The following is a 27,800-nucleotide window of genomic DNA, read 5'->3' on the forward strand; positions in this document are numbered from 1 at the left end:
GTCAAAGTTCAAGGTCAAGGTCAAAGTTCAAGGTCAATGACAAAGTTTAATGCCAACAGTCGAGGTTGAAGGTATGGTGAACAGAACATTATACTAACATGTCGCCAGCACACTCTTGCAGACTACAACAAGATGGTGGTCTTCTGCGTATGAAGACAAGATGGCGGACATGACGTCATACCAGCTGATGGTAAATACCTTGTTATTGGTGGTGGTAGGTCAGTCTGTAGGTGGCTTCTGTGGAGGAAAGATCTGATTTTTTTTTAATTTTTTGCCCTCACCGGTTTCGAACCAAGGACAGGAATCGATATAATCAATCAGAATTCTATTTAGTTAATTTTTTGATGAATTTTGGTATTTTTCCCGATTTTCTAACATAAAAATTATGGATTTCCAAGATGGCGTCTAAATTTCAGGATGGCGACCATAACGATAATTGCAACATTAATAGGATCCAATATGGTGGTCGTAACATAAAGTGTAAGAATGACATGGTACTCAAACAAGATGGCGGGTGTAACGAAATATGCAACATTTATATAATCCAAGATGGCGTCCGTAACGATAAGTCCAACAGTGGTTTTTAAGATTTTTATTTAATTCAATTATTTATTTTTATGATTTTTAAAAATCTTCCCGATTTTCTAACATAAAAATTGCAGATTTTCAAGATGGCGGGCGTAACGAAAATTGCAACATTTATATAATCCAAGATGGCGACCGTAACGATAACTGCAACAGTGGTTTTTAAGATTTTTATTATTTATTCGATTAAATAATTTTTTAATGATTTTTAAAATTTTTCCCGATTTTCTAACATAAAAATTGCGGATTTTCAAGATGGCGGGCGTAACGGAAATTGCAACGGTGACGTCATAATCCTATAAATGGCTTAACTGAGGTTGTACACATGGATGCTTAAGCCAGTTTTAGGAATTTTCAGCCGCTGGGATTTTTAAGGAATAAAACGGGAAATTTTCCCTCGAAACGGGAATTTTTCCCTCGAAAACGGGAATTTTTTTCTTAAAACGGGAATTTTTGAGTCATTTTTGAGGAATTTTGAGTCCAAGATGGCCGCCGTGACGTCACAATCCAAGATAGCGGACCGACAATCATCAATCCACAGCCAGAAGCCGGGCGCAGAAAATACTATCCTATACTACTGTCTAAAAGTTCGTAAATTTACTGTAATTTCTAACAATGTGAAGAGTTCACAAATGTTTCGGACCACTTTACAGTTGCCGTTATCAGGGCAACAGACTGTTACCCTGATTATAGTGTCTGCAAAATCTACCGAAACGTTGGGAACTCTTCGCGTCTTAAACCCATAAGCCCAAAAACCTTGTTTTATTTTTTATCACAAGACCGGAAAGGTGCATGAGTTCGCAGGCGGTACCTAAAGACATTTCTTTTTTTATTATTATTTATTCATTCGCTTATCTGCGATAAATTCGCGTAAACAAATTTCCCATCGTGTTTGCGTTCCCGTTGTTCCTTAAACATGTGTTATTGGAATGTCTGGTTTAAGAAGCAGGTTATGCTAATCAAGCGATGTCTTTATAGAAGGCAGGTTAGGAAAGAGCTTCTAGGAATTAATTATATGTTGTTGACCCACGCTGTGGGCTGTTGTTGTTCTGTCTCCTGATGATCAAACTGCAATCTGAGATGCGATCATTCAACAAGAGAATATAAATCGCATTGCACATTAGTTTGTACTTTTTATACGTGGATGCACATGATGCAAAATATGCAATTCATTCTTACATTCGATAATTATAACTATAAGTATTTAAAAGTCACTCAGAAATAGTGGGTAAATAAAATGAATTTACAGAAATTAAATTATACCGAATTGATGACTAGCAGATATTCATCAAAAATATTTTACTAAAATGTTTTACCGTAATATAGTTTTATTAAATTGGCGCGTTATTTTTTAAATGGTTACCAAGCGTCCACTTTAACACCAAAAAATTATTACAAAAGTAACTGACATATAAAGAACTAAATTGTACGTAGTACAAACAAAGAAAATTAATAATACTACAATGACAAAAATAAGAGAACAAATTAATCAAATTTCCATCTAAAACGTTATTCCTGCTGAGTATATTGCTTACGAAAATTGGTGCATAGTTTTATATTTTAATTTATCTTTAAAACAAGTGTAATTTTTTTAAACCTCGGAAAAGATAATCGAACATTCAACTAGCTATTTTATTTTGTTGTATCAAGCGTTTTAATGTGCGCAGTTAAGACTGGAAAGCTATTCATGGAACTGTTTACAAATAACTTGAACTACTGTAGGTACTGGGACAACACAAAGCACAAATGCCCATTAAATAATCCGAACCCAGTATTACAGCGAACACTATTTTGTACTGATACAGTTGTTTTCATGTAAATGTACAAATTTATAATATCTGTAGTTTTACACGCGGAAGAACTAAATATTTTTGGTTGTACTGCTTATATTTCCTAATAAGCCATATAAAAAATGGGGGCGGGATCACCTCAAAGAATTCCTGTAAAACTCATCGTTCGTGGTTTCAACCTGTTAGGTGAACGAACGTTTCAAAACACGCTTGTATATGGAACTTTCCTCTTTTCTCTCTCTCTTTCTCGCAGAAAATCACCTCACTGCTGCTCATAAACACTCTTATCCACCATGCGTTGGCGCCCAAGAATGTCGGGGGAAATAAACAAACAAGCGTGACCGCAAGGAAAACCAATTAACTGTAGTTCGCATCACAACGATCAGCGAGCCATCTACGGCGACACTTTGGTTCCCTGCCAAAACGCCCTCTGGGCTGCGGTACGATCACCTGCAACTACTGTCCAGCATGCGGCGTTCCCGACCGTCCTTGACCACCCGGAAGTTGTGAGCTTCGGCTGTGGCGCGCTTCTTTAAATTTCCATATTGATAACCACGTCAGTTTATCAAGTTTGTAAACATTCCCTATTCAAAGGCGCTCATGACCATTTAAAATATAAACATAACAAATTAAAATCCGTACCTTCGCGGCATAATACACCCTGTCCATTTTTTGGCGCAAAATGCACTTTTAACCTTAATCTTGAACACCGTTTGTCATTATTTCTAGTGTCATGCAAACTATGATCTAAAATGTCAAAAATACAGATATTTTGGTTAAACATAGTTGAGTACATACGTGAAGAACTATTTTTAATGATTTAAATTACCCTCATTAAAAAAATTTGTTTTTGTGACATAATATCTCGTGCCTCCGAAGTACAGAAATATACTTTTAAAGTGAAACTTCTTTAAAGCTAGAAGAGTAATTCGGTATCAAAGGTGACGAAAGCTGAATAGGGTAAAGCTCACGAGTGTAGCCTCGATGCTGGTGGATTGGGGGGGGGGGGGGGAGAGTAGGGGGAAGTGGAGGAACAACTAATAAAGTAGAGTCTCAGACTCTTAGTAGGCTTATGTCGCTATGTTTGTTACATAGCAGCGTAAATCTCCATTGTGCGCTTTACTGAAGGCAAATTTATGTATCTTATTTAAGATCTAAAATTACTTGCCGAAAACATAGATGGCGGCAGCAGACAGCAACAGCGCTCGATGGCACTTTTATACTATGGCACACTTGTATACTTGCGTTCGTGCATATTTGCACACCTGTATACTTGCGTTCAATCATACTTGCACATTTGTATACTAGAGTACTTGTGCACCTGATCACTTTCACACTTGCACATATTCTTATACACTCTCATACCTGTACACTTGCCTTACGTTTGTATAATTTTACACTTGTGGCCTCATATATGTGTAAATATTTCATTTTTAACGCGCGTTGCAGCCACATATCTTTTCATTTTCTTTTTCTTTACCTAACACGTCTGTGATTGCGTGGAACACGTCTGTGACTAAACACGACTTGGTAATTGATATTTATTCATTATATTATGTTGTAGCAAGTGCACTCGAGCAAGAAGTGCTTTTATATTTTAATCTTTACCTGTATTATATAGAGTTGATTGTTTTTTTTTTTCAATTAGATTTCAGACGGGAATATACAAAAAAATACATTATAAAACTTTAAATAAAAAATACAGTTGCTGGTATAATTAAAACAATACGATTTCAGTTAAATACAAAGTCATAATGTAACTATCTTACAATACTATGGAATATGTTTTACAATGAATATAACAATACATTTTAAAACAAATATATTTAAAGTTCATGTCTAAACATAAATATTAAAATATACATAATTATATTGGCTTGTGATAGTAAAAAAAATATTATTTTTTGCACTGTTTGGGTATATTTTCATTATCATCATCAAATGATATATACTATTTTTCAAAGGTGTTTTTTTTTTTTCTGACAACGCCATGATTCATACAGCATTTTAAAGCTTATGTTACCCGCTAAAAAAAATAAACAAATAGACAAATAGTTTAAAATTAATGTTTTCTTCAAAAATATTCATTAAAAAGCCTTTTTATAAAAATCATATGTTCATCTGTTGATGGCATTCCAAACTAAAATAAAATATATTCAAATAACATGTAGAAGGCGTCATCTACCAACAATCTGTTTAACTAACACTACTGCTGTTAGATTGTTTACATTATATATGCAAGGGTAATATTTCGCGCAAGTCATCAAATTAAATCAACTAGGGGCCGGAAAAATTCGCGGGTTCAATGAACTGTAGGATGAACTCCATAGTTCTACGTACACTCGGTCAAATGCCACCCACTCATTGGCTGCTGTCTTGTGAGACGTTCCAGCGTAGCAGCCTGTGATTCGATAAAGCTTTGGTTGGGTGTTTCTCATTGGCCCAGAGTCATCCAGGTGAGTTGTGAGGCAGCACTGAGGTATAACGATTTGTATCTTTGCCTATCGCGAAATGAATTCGCGAATTTTTTCGGTCTTTACGTATAACGTTATAAATCGTTATAAACAGTCATTCATAAACCAACGTAAAAAAAATTGGTTGTCTATAAAATCGGTTTACGGACGCTAGTTAAACGTGACAACGTCATAACAAAACATTGATGAAATGATTGCATACTTTTATGAACAAAATTGAATCAATTTTATTTTAATAATAAAAGAATAAATACTTGAAATTATATTAGTAATCACATTTTTAAAATGCAAGAATAATTAACCTTTATTTCCGAAATTGTTGTTGTAATAAGCAATGAAAACCACATTAACTTTTCACTTCATTTTATAAACAGTCGACGAAACAGTTCACGTGTAGATGTAAGTTGTGTGCTGCCGCTGCCTTTCTTCTCCTCGGACGCATAGGCCAATCGAGTGGAAGAGGGATAGATACGGCGCAAGCGTAACATGAGCGTAACAGGACACCGCGTAACGGAACAATGTGCGTAACGGGACACAGCGTAACGGTACAATGTGCGTAACGGGACACTTTTTCGTGCGTGCAGCCGGCGTTCATCGATTTATTAGACGTTGTTACGTCAATAAATAAACATGTTTAACTGAATTAATTCAACGTATTAGATCAAGTAAGTACTCATAACTTAAACAGCATAGATGTTGAACAAACTATATGCATAGATAAAGACTTTTTACTATAAGACTGATAGTTATTATTTCTCTTCAAAGTAAAATACCTTTCATTATACCTTGCATGTTCTTATTATCATATAACTATTCGGTGTTCGATCACGATACTGTGCGAAATATTCGCACGGGTCAGGTAGTAAATTAGTATTTAAACTCATTAGTATCTAAAACCATGTGCAATAATTTCCACAACAGTTCATACGGCACTCGTCCTGTATCCACCGAAGTTCTTAAATGTTCATTTTTCCTCCAATAGCTGCAACAGAAGTTGATTCGCAATGATTTTATAAACATGTTCTAATGCAGGAACAGAAATTATGACTTTTTTATATAATTTAATCAATTTTTAAAATTATTTTAGTAAAATTTGGAAATCGTAATTTTTTAATTAATCAGGGAATTAATGTTACGTGATCCTGGTTGCAGATCTACAATAAAGTACGTACATTATTTTTTCTATCTTAAGAGTGTTTCAATACCTTTTCCATTTATTTTTGTTTATTTATGAGAAACCGTTCAGATGAAAATTTTATATTTAAATAATTTTACAAATACAGAAAATAAATTAATGTTTTCACCCTGCGTGCAGCCATGTGTTTACTCTTTGGATATTGCTATTATAAATTTATTTACTCTGTAAAGTTATTTTAGTATTACTAAGGTTAATTATAACACAAATTGGGAACATCAGTTTTGTAAACTTGGCACACTAAATGGTTTCGCAGCTAGATAACAGTGGTGTTCAAAACCAACAGGACACAATAATTTGTTTTAATACAATCAAGGCGGCTGTTTGCGAATTTTAAATTGCAATATTAAATATATGTTAACTCTTCCAATAATTAAGTTTTTTGAATTACTAAGGTTTATTTTATTAAGATACAGCCAGTTTTCGGAAAGTTAAAGGCGTTTTAAAATTATCTCCCAAAGTGCCTTAATCATTCCTTTTCTTCTACCCTCCCCCCACCCCTTTACGTATGAAAACCAATTGTGATCCAGTAGTTTCCTTCGATACAAACGTAAGGTTTAAGGTAATTTATTTTTAACGAAAATCTTTCCCGACCGGCTGTTTGTCAAAACTTTTTTATCGTGGTTGGCTGGGTTTATTTCAGGCACATGTCTACTGTCTGCACAACAATTTCAGCCATCCTGAATGGCCCGGCCCGAATAGGACAATGGATACTCTTCCAGACGACCACCAGTTACAAAATGAACATTCGCTAGTGCATGCATACCTTATTGCAGTCTAATGAGCGATAAAAGTTTTTTAATCCTCTGGGTGTGTTTCAAACAGTTCCCACTTGCCGCCTGGTCGCGTCGCAAATCAGAGGCGCGCGCGCGGTTATCCTGCTGGTTGTAATGGAGTGGAGGAGGAGGAAGGAAGACAGATGGGGCTGCGACCCGAAGCGGGATGCCCCCTTCCCCCTTCCCCCTCTCTCACTCGACACGACACGACACGACATGTCACGACACGACACGACACGCCCGGCTGCTGAACACTCTCCTCGCCACTCGCCGCCGCCGCATCTCGCAGAATTTACGGGCGTCTCGTGTTCAGAGGTGAGTTTATTCACGCCGTGACTTCATTCGCGGGTTTCTCGCCAAGACCAGTTTGCCTCGCGGGTCGCGGACGATGAGATCACGATGGACGGACACGTGAAACACGATTATGAACGAATCTGCATGCGCCTTTCGTGAGGAAGTGCGGCCCGGTATTTTCCTTGACTTTTCACACGGCGGTTATTAACCAAGGGATTTTCTTGTACATTTATTCCTCCAGCTCTCTGTTGGATCACAATGTTTGTCACCATATATTTAATAAACGTTAGCAGTAGTAAGTATATATTGGAAGCTACTGGCGTTGGTTCTTGGTTGTGAATTTGTAGGCCGCGAATTCGGATTGCAGGACGAAAACAATTAGCGGCTGGGATTTCATAATTCAAGATGACGATCTCCAGCAGACGAAAACAAGATGGTGGCTTTGACGTCTTAATCCAAGACAGTGGATGTGATGTCATAATTAAAAATGGGTGAATCCAAGACGGTGGCCCGGGGTCAGGGTACAGATGTCACCGTAACGAAAAGTACAACGTACGGGAGTGGAAAGCTCGATTTTAAAATGACGAACGTGACGTCATAATTCAAAATGAGGAAATCCAAGATAGCGTAATTTTTTAGGAAACAAAATGTTGGAATCCAATATGACGGACACGACGTCATTTAAATGCCAGGAATCAAGGTCATGGCCATCTTCACGGCCATCTTCACGGCCATCCAAGATGGTCGCCGTTACGACATAATCCAATATGGCGTCATATATTCATCAATCCACAACCAGGAACGAGAGCCAGTAGTCCCCAATATATACTAGGGGAACTTGTCCCATTACTGGACAAAGTCATGTCCCTACAGTTATCTTCCGCGACTAACGAACTGATTCACTACCCCCGACTAGTCAAAATAACTCAAATTAACAGTTTATTTTCTATGTAGAGAACTGCTATTTACGACTTATGTTACTTAATGACTGCAACGCAAAATTTGTCATACAGGGAAAGTTTTTTTAACAAGCATTTTCGACTATTAAATGTAGGATACTTTTGGTAAAATATATAATTTTTTCTGATTTAATACTAAGACGATTAAAACAATCAATAATCAATCAAATTAATTTTTGTACTGTCGGTCCCGCAGTTTTTAACCTTTTGAAGCTAGCAAAAAAAACTAATAATTGCACAACTAACTTGTCCACGAATTCTAACGCTGAATTTGTTATCTACCAGCAAAGACCCGACAAAGACTTCTAGTGGTAAAATAAACGCATAATCCATCGGATGAAACAAGGAATATTCTGAGTCTCCTATCATTAAAAAAAAGTATATACAGATTGGAGCTGTGGTTATAAAGTTTACTATGCAGATTACCATAACATATTAAAATTATCATATTTTAATGTCATTCAAGAATGTTGCGTCACAAAAATCATAAATTTGTGTTTATATCACCTCTAAACACATTGAAATTGGAATGAAGATGCTGTGTGAAACAAGCTTCGTTTTTTTTTTAAGTAGGTGGGTGGTGATTGGTAATATGGCTAGCGAATCGGCCTCAAGGCAAGCGTGTTCCACACATGTTCAGTAATGGACACGTCGGGTGGACGTGAGCGGGTTAAGGAATAAGCGAAGTCTTGGACAACCCAAACTACACGAGCATTCGAATGCTTTCAAAACAGCCCTGAAGTATGGTTGACTGAGCCGTTATGCAGATTTTAAGTGCACTCTTCAGGAGTCGCTTGACACAAAGTCACTGCACTTGCAAAAAAGCAATCGTGACAAGGGAGCTGAAGCGAGACTCGTCCAGACAGACTGCCTGTTGCCAAACTGGACGACGACGTCAGAAACCCCATACCCCGTAACTGTGGGCAAACACACAGTTAACATTTACGTGGCTGCAGTTCTACGTTTAGACTTTTCAACTCTCAAAATTACATAGAAATCGAAAGCTGTAAGGTTGAATGATTTTTTGTGCAGTTTTCTTTTGTTAGTATCACCAAGCGAACAGCCCACGGTACGCCGTGTGCAGGGGATTCGCGGTGCAGAGGGGGAAACCGCTCGTGGAAAACAAATGCCACAAACGAAGCAAACCAACACGAACTTGAGGCATGGCGATGGAGAAATAATGAAAAATTTTGGGACGGGTATCGAGGGAACTACATTTCTCAGTAGAACCTAAAAAATTAACGTGAATTGAATTTTACATGTTACGAAAAATCGTGGGCTTTGACTCATCCCCCACCGACGGGGAGGGTCAAGCTGTGTCCAAATGCCTCGGGAGTACCTACTTCAAATTTAACGTACAATTTTTTTTTTGATAACTCCACCTCCTCCTCAAAACGAAGCAAGGGTGAAGTGAAGAGGATCAGAGACCCACTGGCGAGCTACAGCGGGCGACGAGCGACGATCGATGGGCTTCGTGTACGAAGATCGGAGCATGCGTACGTTTATTAACATTGCAAAGGAATTATTTCAGTACGATATTATTTTCCTTGAATAGTAACAGTAATCTTTACAGAAAAAAACATCTTCTGCGGCCGGCTGGAAAGCTTGGTCGAGGGTGTATGCCGAACGCACGTCATTTCGACACCTAGATCCGAGGAAAATGGGGTTTCCAACGCGGAAGCACAGCGTACCTGGTGGTCAAAAGAGATTGTTGGTTCTGTCCCACAAAAAAAAAAGATGAGAAAGGGAGAGATGCGCAGATTTCTTGATGCACCCGAGGCATATAATTTGCATCTGAAACCGGCGCCTAGAGAGTGGTACGTCGCCAACTCCCATACTTACCCCGATGGGTATGCAGATATCGTCCGGAGCGGCGCAAGTGACGCTGCACCCGCCTCCTCCGCGGTCCGCCCCCGACGTGGGTTACTTTCCGTCGGCCCCTGGAGTGTGCCCCCCACCCCCCGCACTTCCACGAGCTGCAGCGCCGTCCACCGCGGCGGGCCAGGGTCTTGGTCCTCCGTCTGGCCAGGGCGGGCCTCAGTTCACACACTTCCAGGGCGCAGTGTATCACGTGGCGCGTCTCATCCCTAGTCTCCTGCAGTGTGCGTTCACTCCCTCTTCCCCATGCACGCTTCCTGCCTTTAGCACTGTGCGCTCTAATGCCTGGTAGGCACCGCGGACACGACTTTGACTTGTAATAAAATTATATTTAAAAAGAAACAAAAACAAAAAAACACGCTTTCTATGTTTTATGGGCTAAAAATTAAAAAAAAAAAATTCTTCAGGCGGAGACGGACCCCTACGTTTTAGCTAGCGCATTGGTGAGCTCTTCCGTTTACGTTGCTCCGTGCGACCAATAGGAGCCGAGTACTTGGCTGCGGTGGTAGCCATGTTTATGTTTACGTTCTGAACGTGTTAAAAAAATTGTTTCAAGTACAAGCAAATCTAGTGTTCTATTTTTTTTTACATTTTCATTTATTATTAATGTAATTCTGCCCGTGCTGTGATCTTGAAGCATAACATTTTTTTTATTAAAGTAATATTCCGTCTCCGTTTGACGTGCCATTGAAGAAGGGGTGCGTGCGTGGTGCGGCCGGCCATGTGCGTCACGTGTGTCTGGGCTCCCTGGCGAGCAGGATGGCTTCTGTCTCCTCTCCTCCCCCTCCCCCACGACTGTACCTGCTCCACGAAGACCCGGTCCCGTCCACCTGTCGGCGAGGCGTGGTCAGCGCGAGGCTCTCTCGCGGCAGTGACTTGCAAGCCTTCCAGCTTATGGGCGGGCTCACTCGCCACTCGTCGGCTGGTCGAATCGCCACTCGCTTTGGACCCAGCGAGTAAAGTTTAAAATTGTTATGAAATTAATATGAAATAATAAAATAAAAAACAGCTTGAAACATAGAAACACAAACTCCCGTGATATAATCTTGTGAAATATCAAGAAATTTTTTACTCGCTCTATGTTATCGACACTCGCTTGGAAACCATTTTTTTTCTTATCAACGACTAGCTAGTAAAACTTTCCAATTGTAATCGTTCCGCACGTAACTATAGCTCTGAAAGCAAAAGGGCGAAAAAAAATTTTTACGACGTAGTAGATGAAAATATCAACTATGCGTTTATGATAACTCCTCAAATTTTGGTAAACGTTATAAAGTTTTCCTCGCCGTACCCTTTTTATTCTATGCTCTCGTAAGCGTCATGCGCCCATATGCCACAACGTAAATATTTCAGCACTAAGTCATGAATTATGACAGCTTAATTATCATCAGAATAGTTTGGATCGCACTGTCGAATTGATCACGTCTTCTTTAATCCTTTATTTGCATAACCGTGCAAAGTAAAATATTAATAATAAGAGCAGCCAAAAAACTCGTCTTTAGATAATGAATTTCAGACAAAGGATGAAGTCTTCTGTCTAGAATAAAAATTAACGTTTCTATAAATTTAATAAATTGTTAACATACCTTTCGAAGAATCAAATTTTCAATAAAAGGAACTCCAAACATTTTTACAATCTTAACCGACAAAAAATTATGCGTAGCAACTTTTGAATTTTTTATGATAAATTGCACAGTCGTGAAAGGAAAATATCGACGGATAAAGGTAGTTAAGTGGTCAACTGAAATTTTCTTGTAAAACAAGACGGTTCTGGATAATTGTGTCAATTTAATGGAGTAAAGATCGTGTGTTGAGATACAAATTATGTCGGGAGAGATAATTCTGAATACGGTCTGTTAAAAGGCTGGGTTTGTATCGTTACTTAACCGTCACTAAAGCCTGGCACATAGGCAGACCGCTACGCACGCTTTCGACTGTAGGCTGCCTACTCCTCAGGGAGAAAGCAGTGAGGATAGAATCGTAGAAATATTGTAATGTTGGCATTTATCATGTTACAAGAATAAATTTCTGAAATTGTCTTATAAATATTATAAATATCTCATGAAATAACCAGTAGTAGGTGTGCCATTGCAGCATTCAGCTGGGCGTACACTCGTTTTTGTTTAACTATTTGTGTGTTGTTTTTTTTTGTTTCGGCAAACTGAACGCTGGTTTATTATTTTTTTAAGAATTTCTGTTATGGGGGTAATTTATTTGTAATTTTGTCTTTAAGTGAAGGTATGTTTTGTTCTGACCATTTGTATTGTATTTTATTATCACATAATTATTATCCAATTTAAGTGCATCAAGAATCAAAGAAAAGAACTCTGAACAAATTTAATTATTTTAAAGTTTAATTAATTATATTTTCGTCAAGGCAGTGTGCTATTCAGTTTTCGGAACTATTCTTTAAATTGTGCATTTGTAACTATGTTTGGCTAACTGTGTTATGCCATCTATGGTCACTTCCTTCTTCTTGGTGACCATCATGTGAAAAACTGTATTAATTTTCTGCTCTTTATTTATCCACCGCATACATGCGGTAGTTTCAAGTTTGGGTAGCCGCCTATTGGGTGAGTTTTCGCAGATTTCTCTGGAAATCATGCTGGACATTTATTTTTAAATATTTCACCATGTAATTAGTCTTTTGAAATGTTTTTATAGCGGCCCACGAGTCATGGATCTGGAGTGCTTCCCTATGCCGGCCATGCTATGAACTACTTGTAACCCTTTGTTTGGAGTAGAGGATGTTCTCCTCTCTTTTCTGACGGCTACGGGATTCACTCACTCATGAATTCAGGAAAGTGATTCTTCGTTTTCATACTTCGCATGAAGCATGTGTTTGGCAATAAATGTGGACAACCTACCTAAATTCATTTTATAAATTTTTCATCGTTTGTTTTTTTATTTTGTTTTGCTAACATAAATTTATGAATTAATGTAACGTTAATATTTATTTAATGTCTTGGGGCCCCATAGTTTTTTTAATTTAAGTAACAAATGTAACAAGTAACAAATGTAACAAGTAACAAATGATATTCTATTTATTGTTTATGAAGATTTATAAATAACTAAGTAATACTGTAATACTCATAAAGTTTTATTAATATATCAAATATAACTGATGGTCTGAAAATGAGTTAGTTTCTATTTTAAAATATTACCCCCAAGTTAATCTTAAAGAACATATATTCTCATGTCTCTATAGTAATTTATACTAATCCTTTCGTTAATACATAATAACATAGTACAGCAAATGTAAACGATCCGACATATCTGAAACTTTCATGTGTTATAGTGTCCTTGGGTAACTTCCAATGCCACACATTGAGGTTATGTAGGATGCTATAGCAGATGAATACCTTTCAGTCAAAACAATATGTCACATAGGGTCGGAAAACGTTAATAATAAGAGTTTAACAAATATAATTATGGAAAAACTGTTCACTGGATGGTTTTAAGGTAAAATAAAAATCACACTGTTAAAAATATATTCAAGTAAAATACTGTTTCACGTAAATCCAACCTAGCGTCGTCATACGGGCATCATTTCTATCAAAAATGAATCCCAAACTTTTGTCCTCCTGATAGTATAACGGTGGTGCCTTTCTATAAATTTTTGTAAAGCATTGTAAGTGTGAAAAATGAAGTTCGATGTAAATTTGCATGGAGCGATGTGGCACGTACCCAATAAAATCGATTTATATGTCACAGCCAAGGGTTTGATACATATGAGCCAAAGTTATGATGCTGCCAAAAATTTTTTTTGTTTCAAATTAAAATTTACAGTAAATATATGTTTGCATTGTAAGTATTGTTGCTACAAAGAATAGTTTGTGTCGTGAGCCAAACTGTTATAACTTTAAAAAAAATATTCATTAATGTACGAATAAACGAAAAAATATCAATAAAATATTTACTATCAATAATCTAATATCGTTTTTTTATTTCATATTGATTTAAGTTGAACTTTTTTCCATAAAGAAAGTGTTTTACAGGGTATTTCAGCCTGTAACTAAAACCTCAACCATTTCTTGAATTTTTTGAGCAGCCATGTGTTATAGTGCCATCAATCAATATTATTTTTTTAAAAAAACTTATTAATGTCAAGGATTATCTCGCTTCAATACCAGTCGCTTTTTAAAATTACAAATTACCATTAATGTTACGACGTGGTCTAAGGTTCAAACATTTTCCCTTGAATAACGACTGAGAAAAGCGAAAAGCGAACCTGTATTTCAGTGGCCTATCGTATTCTGGTTTAATTCAATTATCGTGGACCGCCTATCGAACTTCCCATCCATGGGGTTGGGAGTGGTCATAAATTGAACGTGTGGCAGCTGGAGGCTAATATATTTCCCCTTGTCTATTACTTACGGAGTAGTTTCCGAATTCGCCGCAGTTCGGGGAACGCCGTGGACGGGCCTTTGATGGTAGGTTTGCGACCCAGCACTTGAGGGGAAACGTTTCTTTCCCGAGGGAACGAAGAGGGGACTGGTCACCCGCCAGTGCGGGGTGACCTCCGACCTTGACGGGAAGATGAGCTGGTGTGTGTGGTGGTGGGAAGGGGGGGGGGAGATGAAGCGGTCGGGTGCAGCAAAGCGCCGTCGACAAATTGCGGCGTCGCGCCTATGACCCCTGCGCCCCCTCGCCGATGTGTGCCGCGGGGGTCAGCGCCTGGTGCGACCAGCGCCTGGTGCGACCAGCGCCGCCTCTCCCGAGGTCGTGATCCGTTAACCACGAGTCTGTGCGCACCGTGCGGCGCCGCAGTCGTTCCGTTTTCCCCCCGACCCTGTGGCGCACCTGCGTGCCCAGGGTGCAGCACATCCGAGGTCAAACACCTATAAACTATACTGTAAGGCGATCCTTTGAACACCAAGGAAAATGTTTGTTCGGTTGAACAAATACATATTTCGAAAGTTTAATTACATAGACAGTGTTTCTAGGAATTAAGAAAGCCAAGAATTTATTGTGCTCAACCGAAAACAACTTGCAATATAGGAAAGTTATCGTTTGATAAAACAAAATTTAAAAAAATCACGAGTCCATCACTGTAAAAATATTTTGTAATGGAATCAGAAGACACGCTTTTACTGAGTAGTGTTGCCGGTGTTGAACCAACTCGGGGCACATTCCTGAGTCCCTATTCGTTGTATCGTTTTTGTCTTCAAATACAAAAATTAATTTAACTTACGGTAAAATCTATGACGTGGTTACAAAAAAAAAATAATAATTTTTACAGAAGATAATCAACTAAAACATATTTTGTTCGAGGTTTTTCGATGTCTTCTTTTCTAAACGTGTGATTAATTTCAGTACAGTTGTAAATAATTATACGTAATAATGGATGCAGTTCAGATATATAACCGTTCCTGGCCTTGAGTCTTTAATACAGTATGTCCATAAAAGAATTTCCCAGTTATAAAATGTAATAGTATTAAGTGTTGTAGAGTGTTGGTTCAAAGTCACAATTAAAGAGTAAATCAAACCGTTTTAGATAAGCGCATGTATAAATATTGCTATGTTGTTTTCTCGCTTGCAGCGCGAAAGAATGGCTCTTTCCCCAATTAGTAGAGGGAAAACCTGTAAACTTTATTTGGCAACTAGATGGAGCCCCTCCCCATTGAAATCTTTTTGCACGAGAGTGTTTTAACGTCGAAGTCCCTGACCGTTGGATAGGTCGTTCCAGACGAGACAACGGAGCTCTTTTTAGCTGGCCTCCACGTTCACCTGATATAACGCCACGCGATTTGTTTTCCTACGGGGCTTTACAAAAGATCGCGTCTTCGTTCCGCCGGTACCTAATGATTTGCCAGAGTTGACACCCATAATTGAAGAGGCTATCACTTCCATCACTCCGGACGTGTTAATCAAAGTTTGGAAAGAATTTTACTTTAGGTTGGATGTGTCCCGTGTAACTAAAGGTGCACATATTAAACATTAAAAAAAACTAGTTTAGTTTACCTTAAATGTTATGTATTATTGATGGTAAATAGTCTAATTAAAACTGTTATAGTAAACCATTGAAAATGGGACATTTTATGGGTTATCTATATTTTCTAATGTGTTTGCGTCTGCCTCATTTTCTTTTATTCCTCGTAGGGAACCTATTATCCGACGGTACCAACCACAAGCCCAATTTCAGTCCATCCGATAGTCCCCGTGTCGCCAGAATCCCAGCGATTCATTAAGACTAGAGATCACGCACCTTGTTTCGACAAGAGAAAGCCGATATAACCACCTAAATTTCCCCTTTCCCTCCGCAAGCCCAGAGTCACAGAGGTGGACATATGGAAGAAAGGCTGGGAGTGGGCTTTAGCGTCTCTCTCTGCTATCCGTTCTTCTGTTTGGAATTTTGGTGGAAAGGTGCTCATACCGAAAATTCGGTACCTAATTGTACCTTACTTCGTAAAATAGGTATAAATTCCGCATCACGTATCAAAGTTAATCTCTTGATCCCGATGGCATGATAGTGTGGTACATGATGCATGCTGTTTTAATTTAGCATGTCGAAAAATCTTGTACACAACAAAAACTTTTAATATAACAATGAATCATGATCGCAAGTTGAATACACACATAAAATTCCACAAGTTTTGACAAAATATGTTTTGTATTGTGACACGATTTCAACGTCGGTACTAAATTAAAACAGCAAATGTCAATACCCAAAGATCAGTTATACGAGATAAAAGGATAAACTTGGATACGTGATACGAAACAATTACCAAAAATTCTTCATAAATCAAGACACTTAAGTTTTATTTGTTAATTTTCCTACATTTATCATGTACTTATGATAAAACTATGTTCAAATATGGTGCAATCGACAAATGGTAAATATGTCTATAAGAGAGGCTATGTACATATTGCCGAGTGATTTAGAGATTGCACCTTCCCCTGTAACAAATAACGGAATTATACCCTGCATCAAGATGAACTGAGTAGTTCCCTACCTTGACCACAGTAGCCAGTCTTGTTTCTGTGGCCACCTTATTCTTCAAGATCGCAATGTGCTTCTAACCGCTTGGATAACGATTCCGTGCTCGCAGATCGAGTCGAAACGGTGATTGGGATATAACCACCAACACTCGTTAAATGAATACTCTCACACCCTACGTAATTTTCACTTGGTATTATTTATGCACCTTCTTCAACTTGGGTAGGCTATTCGTGATTGGGACGGAGGGCTGGCATATGCACTATGCTGATTATGAAACATTGGCTACGTGCATGTGAAGACGCCAGGCACATCCATACTTCGCCGTAATCTGGAACCAACGAGTCCTTTCGCTCCGCAATTGGCTGGCGCTGCAAAAAAAATGTTACGTGAAGATTGATCAGTTTTGCGCACAAGCTCTTCAAGGGTCGGTTCCACCCGCAGTTACTTGGGTTTATTGCACTTACAATACACTATATTTTATCTATACTGTCAATTTTTTTTTGTAACTGGAACACAAATGTTCATGTAAAATTACAGATATTTGAAAATTTGTACATTTACATGAAAAAAGCTGTGTTACTACAAAATGGTATTCGCAGTAATACTGTGTTTGCATTCTTACCCGGGGATTCATACTTTGTGTTGTACCAGTACGTCCAATAGTTAAAAGTTATTTGCAAATTGTTCCATGAATAACTTTCTAGTATTAACTGCGCATAAGCACAATAAAAGAAAATAAAAGTAAAATTATTGAATATTCGATATTATTTTTCGTGGTTTAAAAAAATTATGCTTGAATGAAACATAAATTAAAAAATATATATGTATGAGCCAATTTTCGTAAAAAAATACTCGGTATCATCTCGAAAAAAAAAGTATTTCATATATGAAACAAATAACCATAGCCATGTGTTGTACAAAGTTACAATATATTTCTTGTAGTAGTACAAATTATTTCTTGGCAAATAGTTTTCAAAAGAATCTTTTGTTAAAGTACAGAATTTCTACAGATATTCCACTGCGTAGGTACAGTTCAGCAGAGTCAGTAGTCAGTGATATGCTAAACGTATTCTGTTGTTTGTAAAAATTTCAGGCAAATAATCATTGTTGTAATTTTTGCCCAACTAATTTCGTTGTGGGCAACTTTCTGTAGTTCCTACATTTTTGCAGTTGTTTAAAGGATACAAAATTGCATCTACTGTATCATCTGGTATATTTATTTATTGCCACAAAATAAAATCGGGAATTGGCAAATACCGAATACCTCATCCGTGGCCATTGAAGCCGAGTCTTGAAGCAACTTCGCGGGAGCCACTTGTGACGCGGTGCGGTTCGTGCACGTAACGGAACGCGGTTCGAGGCACGGGGTCCGGCCGCCTTCCCCAACCGGTAAATCGCCACGCGATGCAGCGTCAGCGTCACAGCGGGAGCCCAAGGTCCATTCGTCGGTCCCACCGCAGCCGGTCGGCTGGATCCATCCTCGCGTGGCGAGAGTAGGCAGGCCCGTCCGACGGCTTCATCGAGGCCGGTGCGATGAATACCATCCGAAATACGTGTCCACACCTATACTAGTTTCATGCTTAAAAAACAGTACACGCACACAGTCCGATAGACACTACCCGGCTTGTTGAAATTAAAAGTCATAATTTTTACGCCGTCGTTAATCATAAAAAGTTTTTTAATATTTCTTGATTTTTCTACGACTATAAAGTAGTATCTATTGTCAGTATTATCACAGTCGTAGTCATTCTGACAGAAAAATAATTATTAAATACTAAACACAAATTATTATTTAACAGGAGCTACTATTTGTAACAGTCAGTCGCTATTAATAACAAGGCATTCCAATATGTAATACTGAAAAGATCCAATACTTACTCAAATTAACTGTACAACCAAAAAAAAGTTGAAATCAATGTGGCGTCTTTCAATTACCTACATCTAATTATAAATAAAATAAAATAAATTCTACTATACAAAATAACATTTTCCCGATACATCAAACAAATTTTCACTACATTACAAAGTTGTGTCTGAAACATTTGGCAACAGAGCACACTGGAACAAGGACGGCGCTAATAGCACAAATCGTGCATTGGAAAGAGAAAGTAAATATTGCAAAATGTGTGTTCAAGATCATCCCGCTGGGGCAAATTTACGAACCACAAATTTGACACAAGTGCTAGGCTAATTTCTGTCACGGCAGTAATGTACGCATCAGCTCATCACTGCACTGTAAATTTTTGTCCTTTTACAAGTAAAGCCCTTTTAAGTCCAGTTGCAAACGATATCACTTGTAAAACTGAAAGGCAGAGCTTTGTGCCATTTTCAATCTTACGAAGCTCTGCCTTGTAGATTTACGAGTGATATCATTGGCAACTGTGAGTTTCCAAAGACTTTTTTTGTGAAAGTACAAAAAACCTTTACAGTGTAGCATGCCGCAGTGAAATGTGTACACATCTGACATCGAGTGATCACCGACATAATAGCTGTATTACTTGTGTCGTGTCATGTTGCCTACACATGATATTTGAGCGAAGACTTTATAAATCAGTTGTTTCTCCCAATAAATGTTTAGTAGGCCCCAATCGTAGCTGCGTTGATAAATTAAATATCAGTTTTTTTATACTACAGCAAAACACAAACCATGTTATTCGCATGATTCTTGCAATGTGAAAAGTCGATTTAAATAATTATTTTGATGATACACTATTTCTAGTTTTCACCGTATGTTATTGAGAAAAACCAGAAGAGCGGACAAATCAAGATGAAAACACAAACACACAGAAAATGAGCCGAAATCATCCTATGTCAAATGTTAAATGAAAATACAGCACGGGGAATTCCACTGAAGAAATAACATCACAGCACAGACCAACACAGCCAACGACGACGCAGTTGCAACAAAAACAATGAATACATACAGAAAAACCTTTTGACAACACACAGACAGAAAAAAAACCAACGATGATAATGAAAAGATAATCTGAACAACACACCTTCAATACAGCGACGCATAAGCAAACCCAAAGATGAAATCAAACAGGCATCGACAACACAACAGCGACTGTGTTCGTCTGTGCTGTGGTGTTCGGAATAATTTCTTCCACGGAATTTTCTGTGCTGTCTTTTGACATCGGCTGATGTTGGCTTGTTTTCTGTGTGGTTTTATGTATTCATCTTTCTCTGTCCGTTCTTTTGGTTTTTCTATATGACACCCAGTGCGAACTAGCAATGGCGTATGCCCCGAATAGTGATTTAAACCAAACAACCAACTTTTACGGTGTTATAAAATACATATTTTAAAAGCAATGCTAGGACGTCCTGCCACCTCGAGTCCTTATTTGGCTGGCGGCGCGACGTTCAGATCATAACTTTACGTTTTTCCCAGAGAGCGCGCCACCTGTCGCATCGAAACCCGCAAATTTACTGGCGGGAAACGCGAGAGAAAATACGAGCTCGGATAGTTAACTCAACGAGAGTTCTGCGCGGTAGTTGACTGGTTGGACTACTCGACTTACGAGCCAATACAATCATTGTTTACGGCCTTCTTTAGCGTTTAATGGTATAGCACTACCCCCTACCCCTTTTTTTATTATTGTAATAAAATATACTCTCTAATTTGTTGCTTAGCTGCAATTTTTTTAGACATTAAATTAAAAGAGTTTTAAACATTTGATTTGTAAAGGCCCATAACTCTCTTAATTTATTTAGTTAATTTGTAATTTTTTCTCGTAAGGAATCACCTGGCGGGAGTTTTTGGTGTTCTTTAGCTTCTTTCGACATAAAGGGACATCAATAAGCTGGGCTGGAAGTACCTCATAACTGTTCAATAAATAATTGTGTATAATATTCTGTGCCCAGTTAATTCTGTTAATGGTACTGACATGTGGTTACTGCTACCTTGAAAAAGATATTTCAAAATTATTTTGTTCCTCAGGTGATTATTTCTCAGTTCAGTGAATTATAACCATAATTAACAAAAAGTTTATTATACTTAACTTTTTCACCTTGTATCACTTTTTTTTTTGTTTTTGGCCTTCTGCTTCCAAATTCTGACATCTAGTGCAAAAATAAAATGTTATCCTCCTGTAATTGAAATTGATGAAATGTGGCTCATTTTTGATAGTCAATAAGTCACTGCAAAGAGGAGTAACACAATGTCAAAGGTTTTGTACCTAATTTATATTGTTTTATTTTACAGTGGGTAGTTTTTTTTTGCTCTCTCCCTAGCTCGCGTGAACTACTGTATAGTGCACGTTTTCTTACAAAATGAGTCAAATGGGTCCGGCGCGGGCCCCCTGGACGTTGCCCGGTGGAAGGGGAAGGGGGAAGGGGGGTCGTCGTGCAAGGTCATCGACGCGTGCCGCGGAAGCGAGTGACCACAGCCGGTATTTTTACGGCGTGAGCTCAGGAGCGCATTAACATAACGGGAAGCCGCGCGGCCGGGGGTAGACCCGGGTCTCGCCCGCGGACGCTTTTTCGACGTCGACGACGACGACGGCGGCCGTTTACCTCTCGGCGTCACGGCGCTCGTAAAACACCCGGCCGTCGCTGACTCGCGCGTGCGTCGGTACCGCTCGTTCGTCGAAGGGCGGGAAGGGGAGGGGGGAAATACAGTTTTTATTTTTTATTTTAGCACTATGGCCTCGGGAAGACAGACGAACCGTTCTTTCGCTCGTCTGCAGACCATTGACGATCATCGGAACTCTTCTGCATCGTCACAGCGTCTCTCCTCCGTTGCAAGTCATAAACGTGGCGGAGCAACTGAGGAACAGAACATGCAATAAGATACTGTGCACTATCACAAGTGTAGACACAACAAAATAAATACGGATATTTCTCTCCATCTTGACTGCCTTCGCATTTCGTCGCTGCTTGATTTAAATCACTCGTCGCCAACGGCGTACCTGCACTTACGTCAACAATACACTTAACTAAAATCCACTCAGGTCTCGTTTATCAGTTGCTGCTTTACTAACAAGGATTTATCTTCCTAATATGTATATGCTTACTGCGGGTGTAGCTTTATTATTTCTAATTTATATCCGCTAGTTTTACTATGACTACTACATTTTTTATATATATTCCCAAGTTCGTGAACTTGGGTGATCTTTTTTTATTTTTTACTGGCCAGTATCATCCAATGAAAATCGTCTGTTAGAAACGCATTAGATAGCTGTGCCTATAGAAACGGCCATAAAAAAATTTTAAAATTACAATAATTTATTTTTAAAATGCACATTTCCGAAGTGTAACTTTAAACCCATGACCTCAGGTTTGGAAGTCAGGTACGTTGAACCACGTTCCACTAAAGCCAATTGTTTGTTGTTTTGTTTTAACGAGTGTGAGGCCACAGCTCCTGCACCGACCACGACGTCGGCGGACACTCGGCTGGTGACGCGCTCTGCGCGACTAATGACTAATGAGTGATTCCAGCGAGGTAATGAAACTCGCCGAACAGCCTGTTAAAAAGTGACGTAACTGACAGGTGCCAGTTATTAAAAAAACATAGAAAGAAGGGGTGATTTCAATTATGTACGCGCGTTAGAAACTTCAATTACTTTGGGGTGATAAAGAACTTTACTTTAATTTTACATGCAAATAATTAATAGAAATAAAATAATAAAAGGACTGGAGTGATATTTTAAAAGCGGTGGGTAAAATATAAATAAATCAATTAAAATCTTTATACAAATACTCAGTATTCAATATTAATATAAACACGCGAATAAAATTAATTATTAATTTAATAAAATAATTATATATGTTTTAATTAATAATTTAAGTAATTAAATGTGCTGATTATTTATTCAAATATATTATTTTCCTTTATTTATTAAATAATAATATAAAATTTAATGCAAATAATTTAGATATAAAATTGAAAAAGTTTATAAATCCTGATTTATATAACTAATATTCACAATAAATAAATGTTTTTAATGTTATTTACCACTACTCAATATCAATCAATAAAATATGAGTTTTAAAAGTAAATATAAAATGTTTATGTATATGTGGCATTTTTATTTGTACGTAGCCTTTTCTTTCTATCCTGTGGAAATATCGTTGCATGTGCGCGCGCATTGTAAAGAGTCACTCATCATTTTTTCATAACGCTCCTAAAGCAGCACAACCGAGTGTGGTACGTCATTGCCTCCCACGGCGTGGACCTGAAAGGCAAAAAGCAGTGTTTTTCTCCGAGGATAAAAATTAACTAGCTTGAAAAGTTCCCCGACTCAGACGAGACTTCGAACCAAGGGCGGAACCCTGTAAGACTCGCATGGGGAGGGGAGGGTGGCCCCGCACGTCCCGAGAATTTTGCACGTGGGTTTTAACCGACTCTGAATAAGGTGTTCATATGTGTTATACAGCCCCTATTTTTGCCTACAAGCATACAATAACCAAAAAACTTTAAAACAAACAGAAAGTTTTCCATAAACCATAATTTTGACATTTACGTTTATCAACCTTGTTTCACAGTCACGATTTTATAAGTGTAAGCGGGCTCCCTCTGTGATAAGGGCCTTCTTCATTTCAGGGGACCCGGGACCCCCTTCACCCCCCTCCCCCCCCCAGGATTTATGCCCATGATTCGAAGCCTCATCGATAAGACTTCGTTGCCATTTTTACCTAACGGTCAAACAAAATTCAGAAAACCAGTCGAATTACACTCGTTTTGTTTTGGGTGTGTTTAACCGATATGGAGAAAATTTTTGCAAGATTTGCAATTATTGGCAACAAGCATTAAGTGTCGAAAGATGCGTGGCTCGTCATTTTTCAAACAAGCGTCAACAACCGTTTGAATCAAATTTTCATACCATTATATTGCCAGTTCTCTCTCCCTATCTTTCTCCCTACATACCGCGCTGCTGTTCTCTGTGATTAAACGCATGAGGCGCCGATTACTCGACTCGGGTATAAGACTCGCGATTACGTGTGCAGCGCGGGCTAGCACGACACCAATCAAAGACCTCATAAATTACAGCCTTCGTGGATTTTTTTTTACTACTTCGAAATGTGCAGCATATTCATGAATTACGCTTGACCAACACACATGTGGTGCAGATAACTCCATAAATAGAAGTAGACCACTTTTCTTACAACAAAATTCGGGCAGTTAGCCATGTAAAAAAAAAAAATCATGTTCGTGCATCCATCGCGATAACCAATAATCAGTTGAAAAACTTTACTCCTAATTGGTATGAAACAAATATGTAATAAGAAAACATGTAGCAACTTACTTAAAATTTTTTTTCGGACTAATTCCAAAACGCAGATGATACCATCGATGAAGTCAGCTGCTATTATTTTTCTCCAAAAATGGGAACGATGTCATGAATATTAGAACGAGTTTTTGTCACTGATGAAAGCAACAAATTCATTTCGCACTAATTTTCGAAAACGTCTGGAGAATTTCCGTGTGTAAGAAGACTCAATAATAATTACTAAAAAAAGTCGATTTGAATTTTTTTATAAAACCACAAAAATATATTAATCAACCCGTTTACAAATAACAGTTTGATTAGCATTTAATTACGTCTATCATGCGGAAGTACTATGTGGAAACGGTTAGTGAAATACTGCCGTTTATTGGCTTGTACTCCAGTTATGTACGGGGTGATTCATCCATGTGCGTCTTTAAGGCGTAAATTGCACAGTTCCTCTTACACTTTATATGCATTTTATATAGTAGGTATACTTTACTCGTTTAACATAATTATAGAGATAGTGGACTTCTAAACGTCATCAGTACACCATATATCCGTGATATTTAATAGTGTGGTGTTTACATAGTCACCGAACTATTTTCAGAACTTTAGTAGAAAAACGGTTCAAATTAGAACTACTCAAAAATCGTACGAATTGCATTTAAGAAACATTTTACCGCCGTATGATTGCTATATTCCTTCGTTTCTTTCCCAACCAGATTTTTTTTTAGAGTATAATTGGCTATTGCGAGTAATTTTTCCACGACCTTAGCCACGCCACGGCGGGCACAGACACGATCTGCCACAGCTTTGCGTGCGTTTGAAGTTCAATAACTTTCTCCCGCTCCACCGTAGGCACTGCGTTTATTGCTTGAAGAGCAAAGGAGGTCCAAAATATCTCGCACGGACGATAGGCTCGACCACGTTGCAATACAGACACCAGCCCGTAGAGCATTGCTACACAAGAGAGGAAACAGGCCCCCGGGGGAGGGGGGTGGCAACCAGCAGTATGGAATACCTCCTTCCGGTGAAGTTCCCTCCGACAATTTTAAAAAAAAATTACGGCAAATACGTACAAATCTTACATTTAAAAAAAAAATCTAAAAATTAAACACAATAGGACACTTCGCCCACAACAAAATGACAAGATCAACGATTTCTCGATATTCAGCTTCATTTGAGTTTAGAGTTTTGTGTTGTGATGTGTCGCAGAATGTCCGGTGGCTCCGTTCACGGGCGGCTCCGGCGAGCAGAAGATCCCCTTCGTCTTCCTGCCGCTCAAGGGACAGATCATCAACCCCAGCTCCGAGATCAGCTTCGCAGGTGAGTGGACACCGGACACCGGACACACGACACGACGACTCACGCCGCGTCATGTTCGTTTCCTATCACTGCAGTGGTGTATGTCCCGAGAAATTGTACTTAGCCATAATCCCCCAATGCATGGATCATTTAAAGTATGTTTAAAAACGATGGTAAAATCACTGGAGAAACGCCCAAAAAATCGACTGAAGTGTATTTTATTAAAGGGGTAGGGGGAAGGGGTAGGGTAATGTGTAGGAATGGGAGCATTCAACCAGCTCACGGAAACGTCCACCACGTTTAGCACTTGCAAAAAAAATCCCAGGTTGGACACCGCAGCAAACCGAACCATTTTTTCACCATAATGGAAGCTGGGTGATAAGAACACTCGTAAACCATAGGAACTTGTTTTTATTCAATTTAAGTACAGTCCTTATTACAGCAAATACACTAGAGACTAATACCGGACAGCTCCGAGGTTTTTGTGTGAAAATCTAGCGTTGTTGTCACGTAAGTACGATAGACAGCAGACGGTATATCCAGTGTGAACAATGTATCTGTTCAATAATGCGATACCAACATGATGACCACGAAACTAACTTTATTTTCTCTTAGATGTTTCTTTAACAATTTTTAGATTAATGAGGAAAACTATACTTCCAGTGCTTCAAATTTTTTAAGAAAGAATTTTATCATATTTGACACCAGGCTATTACATAATTTAAAATTTTATTCAAAAAATATTTTCAGTCGCACCTCTTGTCGTTAGGTTATTTTTCACTCTCTCGTCTATTTTGTTAGTATAGAGCTGTCCGGTATTAGTCTATAGTGTTTTTTGGTTGGCTAACGAAATATTTTCGGTTGGAGATAACGGCCTTCACTTACTTCTGCTTCTGCGGCACCGCGGAATGAACGGGGGTGGAAAAAAAATGGCAGGAGGAGCGTAGGTCTTTGCTGTGTGTTAAGTAAAAACTACAAAAATAAATTCTTGCGAAATTTACGCGGGGAAAAATAATTGAGTGTCGTTTCTGCGGCGTTTATTAGATCAACACCAACTTGTTTGAGTCCAGACGTTTTCTTCTAATCCAGTTTGTTAAACAGAGTCAACCTAAATGAGTCGACTATGCGTGTATCAAAAATAAACGAACCTTTTCAGACGTTCCTGCGGCTAAAGATTAAAAAGAAAATTAGTTGCTCGTCCAGTTTCTTTTTTTGTAATACTAACTTGGCCCGTTTAATTTCAGCTGCCCCTGTAGAAAACACCAACCCCATACTTTATTCAATAAGAAAATGTAAGAAAATCACGTTCATGCTCTATCTTCCGTACATTAGGTTCCGACCCCAATTAGCATGAGCCGGTCTGCGTCTTTTGAAAATGATGATACAGTTATTACTGCGGACAAGTGTTTCTGAACATGCTTATTAAAAACTCACCAAACGTATCACCACGGGTGTGGTTTTCTGGTTTAGAAATTAGTCTGAAGCTCGGTACGTGGGAAATATGGCGGAAATTCCAGCCTACATAATAAATACAATTATCGTAGCTGATGTGAACGATGAGCAATCTACTAAGACATTGTTACTTTAACTCCTTAAGGGGGTATATCTTGTTCCAGGTATTATTTATATTTACGTGGAACAAGTTGTTAAAACCGTAGACACTTCAGAGTGGCAGAACGTTCACAAAATAAAATACTTTTGGTATCATTAGCTGCAAATTTCATTTTGAACCTTTTTGTGCAGTATTTTTAAGGATAACTGCGGGATAAATAGCTGAAAAGTTTTAGGTTTAAAGACAGCTTTGTGATATGTTTTAAATTCCTTCCAGAAAAATGTATTTACGTTTACCTAGTCTTATGAAATTCAAAAAATTGCACTTTGACAGCAAGCTAAGTAAAAAAAAATTTTTTCCTAAAATAAATTAAAAACTTTATCACGAAATAGTCAGTAGCATTGTCTTTTAATCTAAAACCATATTTCAGTTATTTATTCCATTTGATTCTTCTTATTGGTACTGCACCAAAACGTTAAATGATAACAATGTAAAAAAATAAGGCTATATATATAATTTTGTAAATGTTAATTCACTCAAAGAGGCTTAAAGTTGAACAATGTTCGAAGCAAATGTAAATGGCCCGCCTAATCAGGGGTGTAGTTGCGATGGTGAGGCGGGATGATAAGTGCGACGCTAGCTGGTGCTTCTAGCGCGGTATTTAGGCTCTGAACTGGCGCGCAGTCTTCTCGTCGTGCACAGGGCAACTGTGAGATATGAATGTAAACCATGACATTAGATGGCGAATAAATTAAGTTTAAAATGTAATGCAAGGCCCATGGATGCTTTCAAGAATCTTTATCGGGCATTTCATGTCTAAAAACATTTCTGAAAACAA

General features: G+C 38.3%; 1 protein-coding gene across 1 annotated transcript in view; it reads left to right on the top strand.

Annotated features, from left to right (window-relative positions):
* Window positions 1–27,800, top strand: part of LOC134542274 (uncharacterized) — a 153,677-nt gene that overhangs the window by 91,647 nt on the left and 34,230 nt on the right. The window contains exon 4 of the mRNA XM_063386395.1: window positions 25,321–25,431. Within this exon, the coding sequence (XP_063242465.1) occupies window positions 25,321–25,431 (111 nt within the window). The remainder of the gene's footprint in view (window positions 1–25,320; window positions 25,432–27,800) is intronic.

Source organism: Bacillus rossius, assembly GCF_032445375.1.
Source record: "Bacillus rossius redtenbacheri isolate Brsri chromosome 4 unlocalized genomic scaffold, Brsri_v3 Brsri_v3_scf4_2, whole genome shotgun sequence".
NCBI lineage: Eukaryota > Metazoa > Arthropoda > Insecta > Phasmatodea > Bacillidae > Bacillus > Bacillus rossius.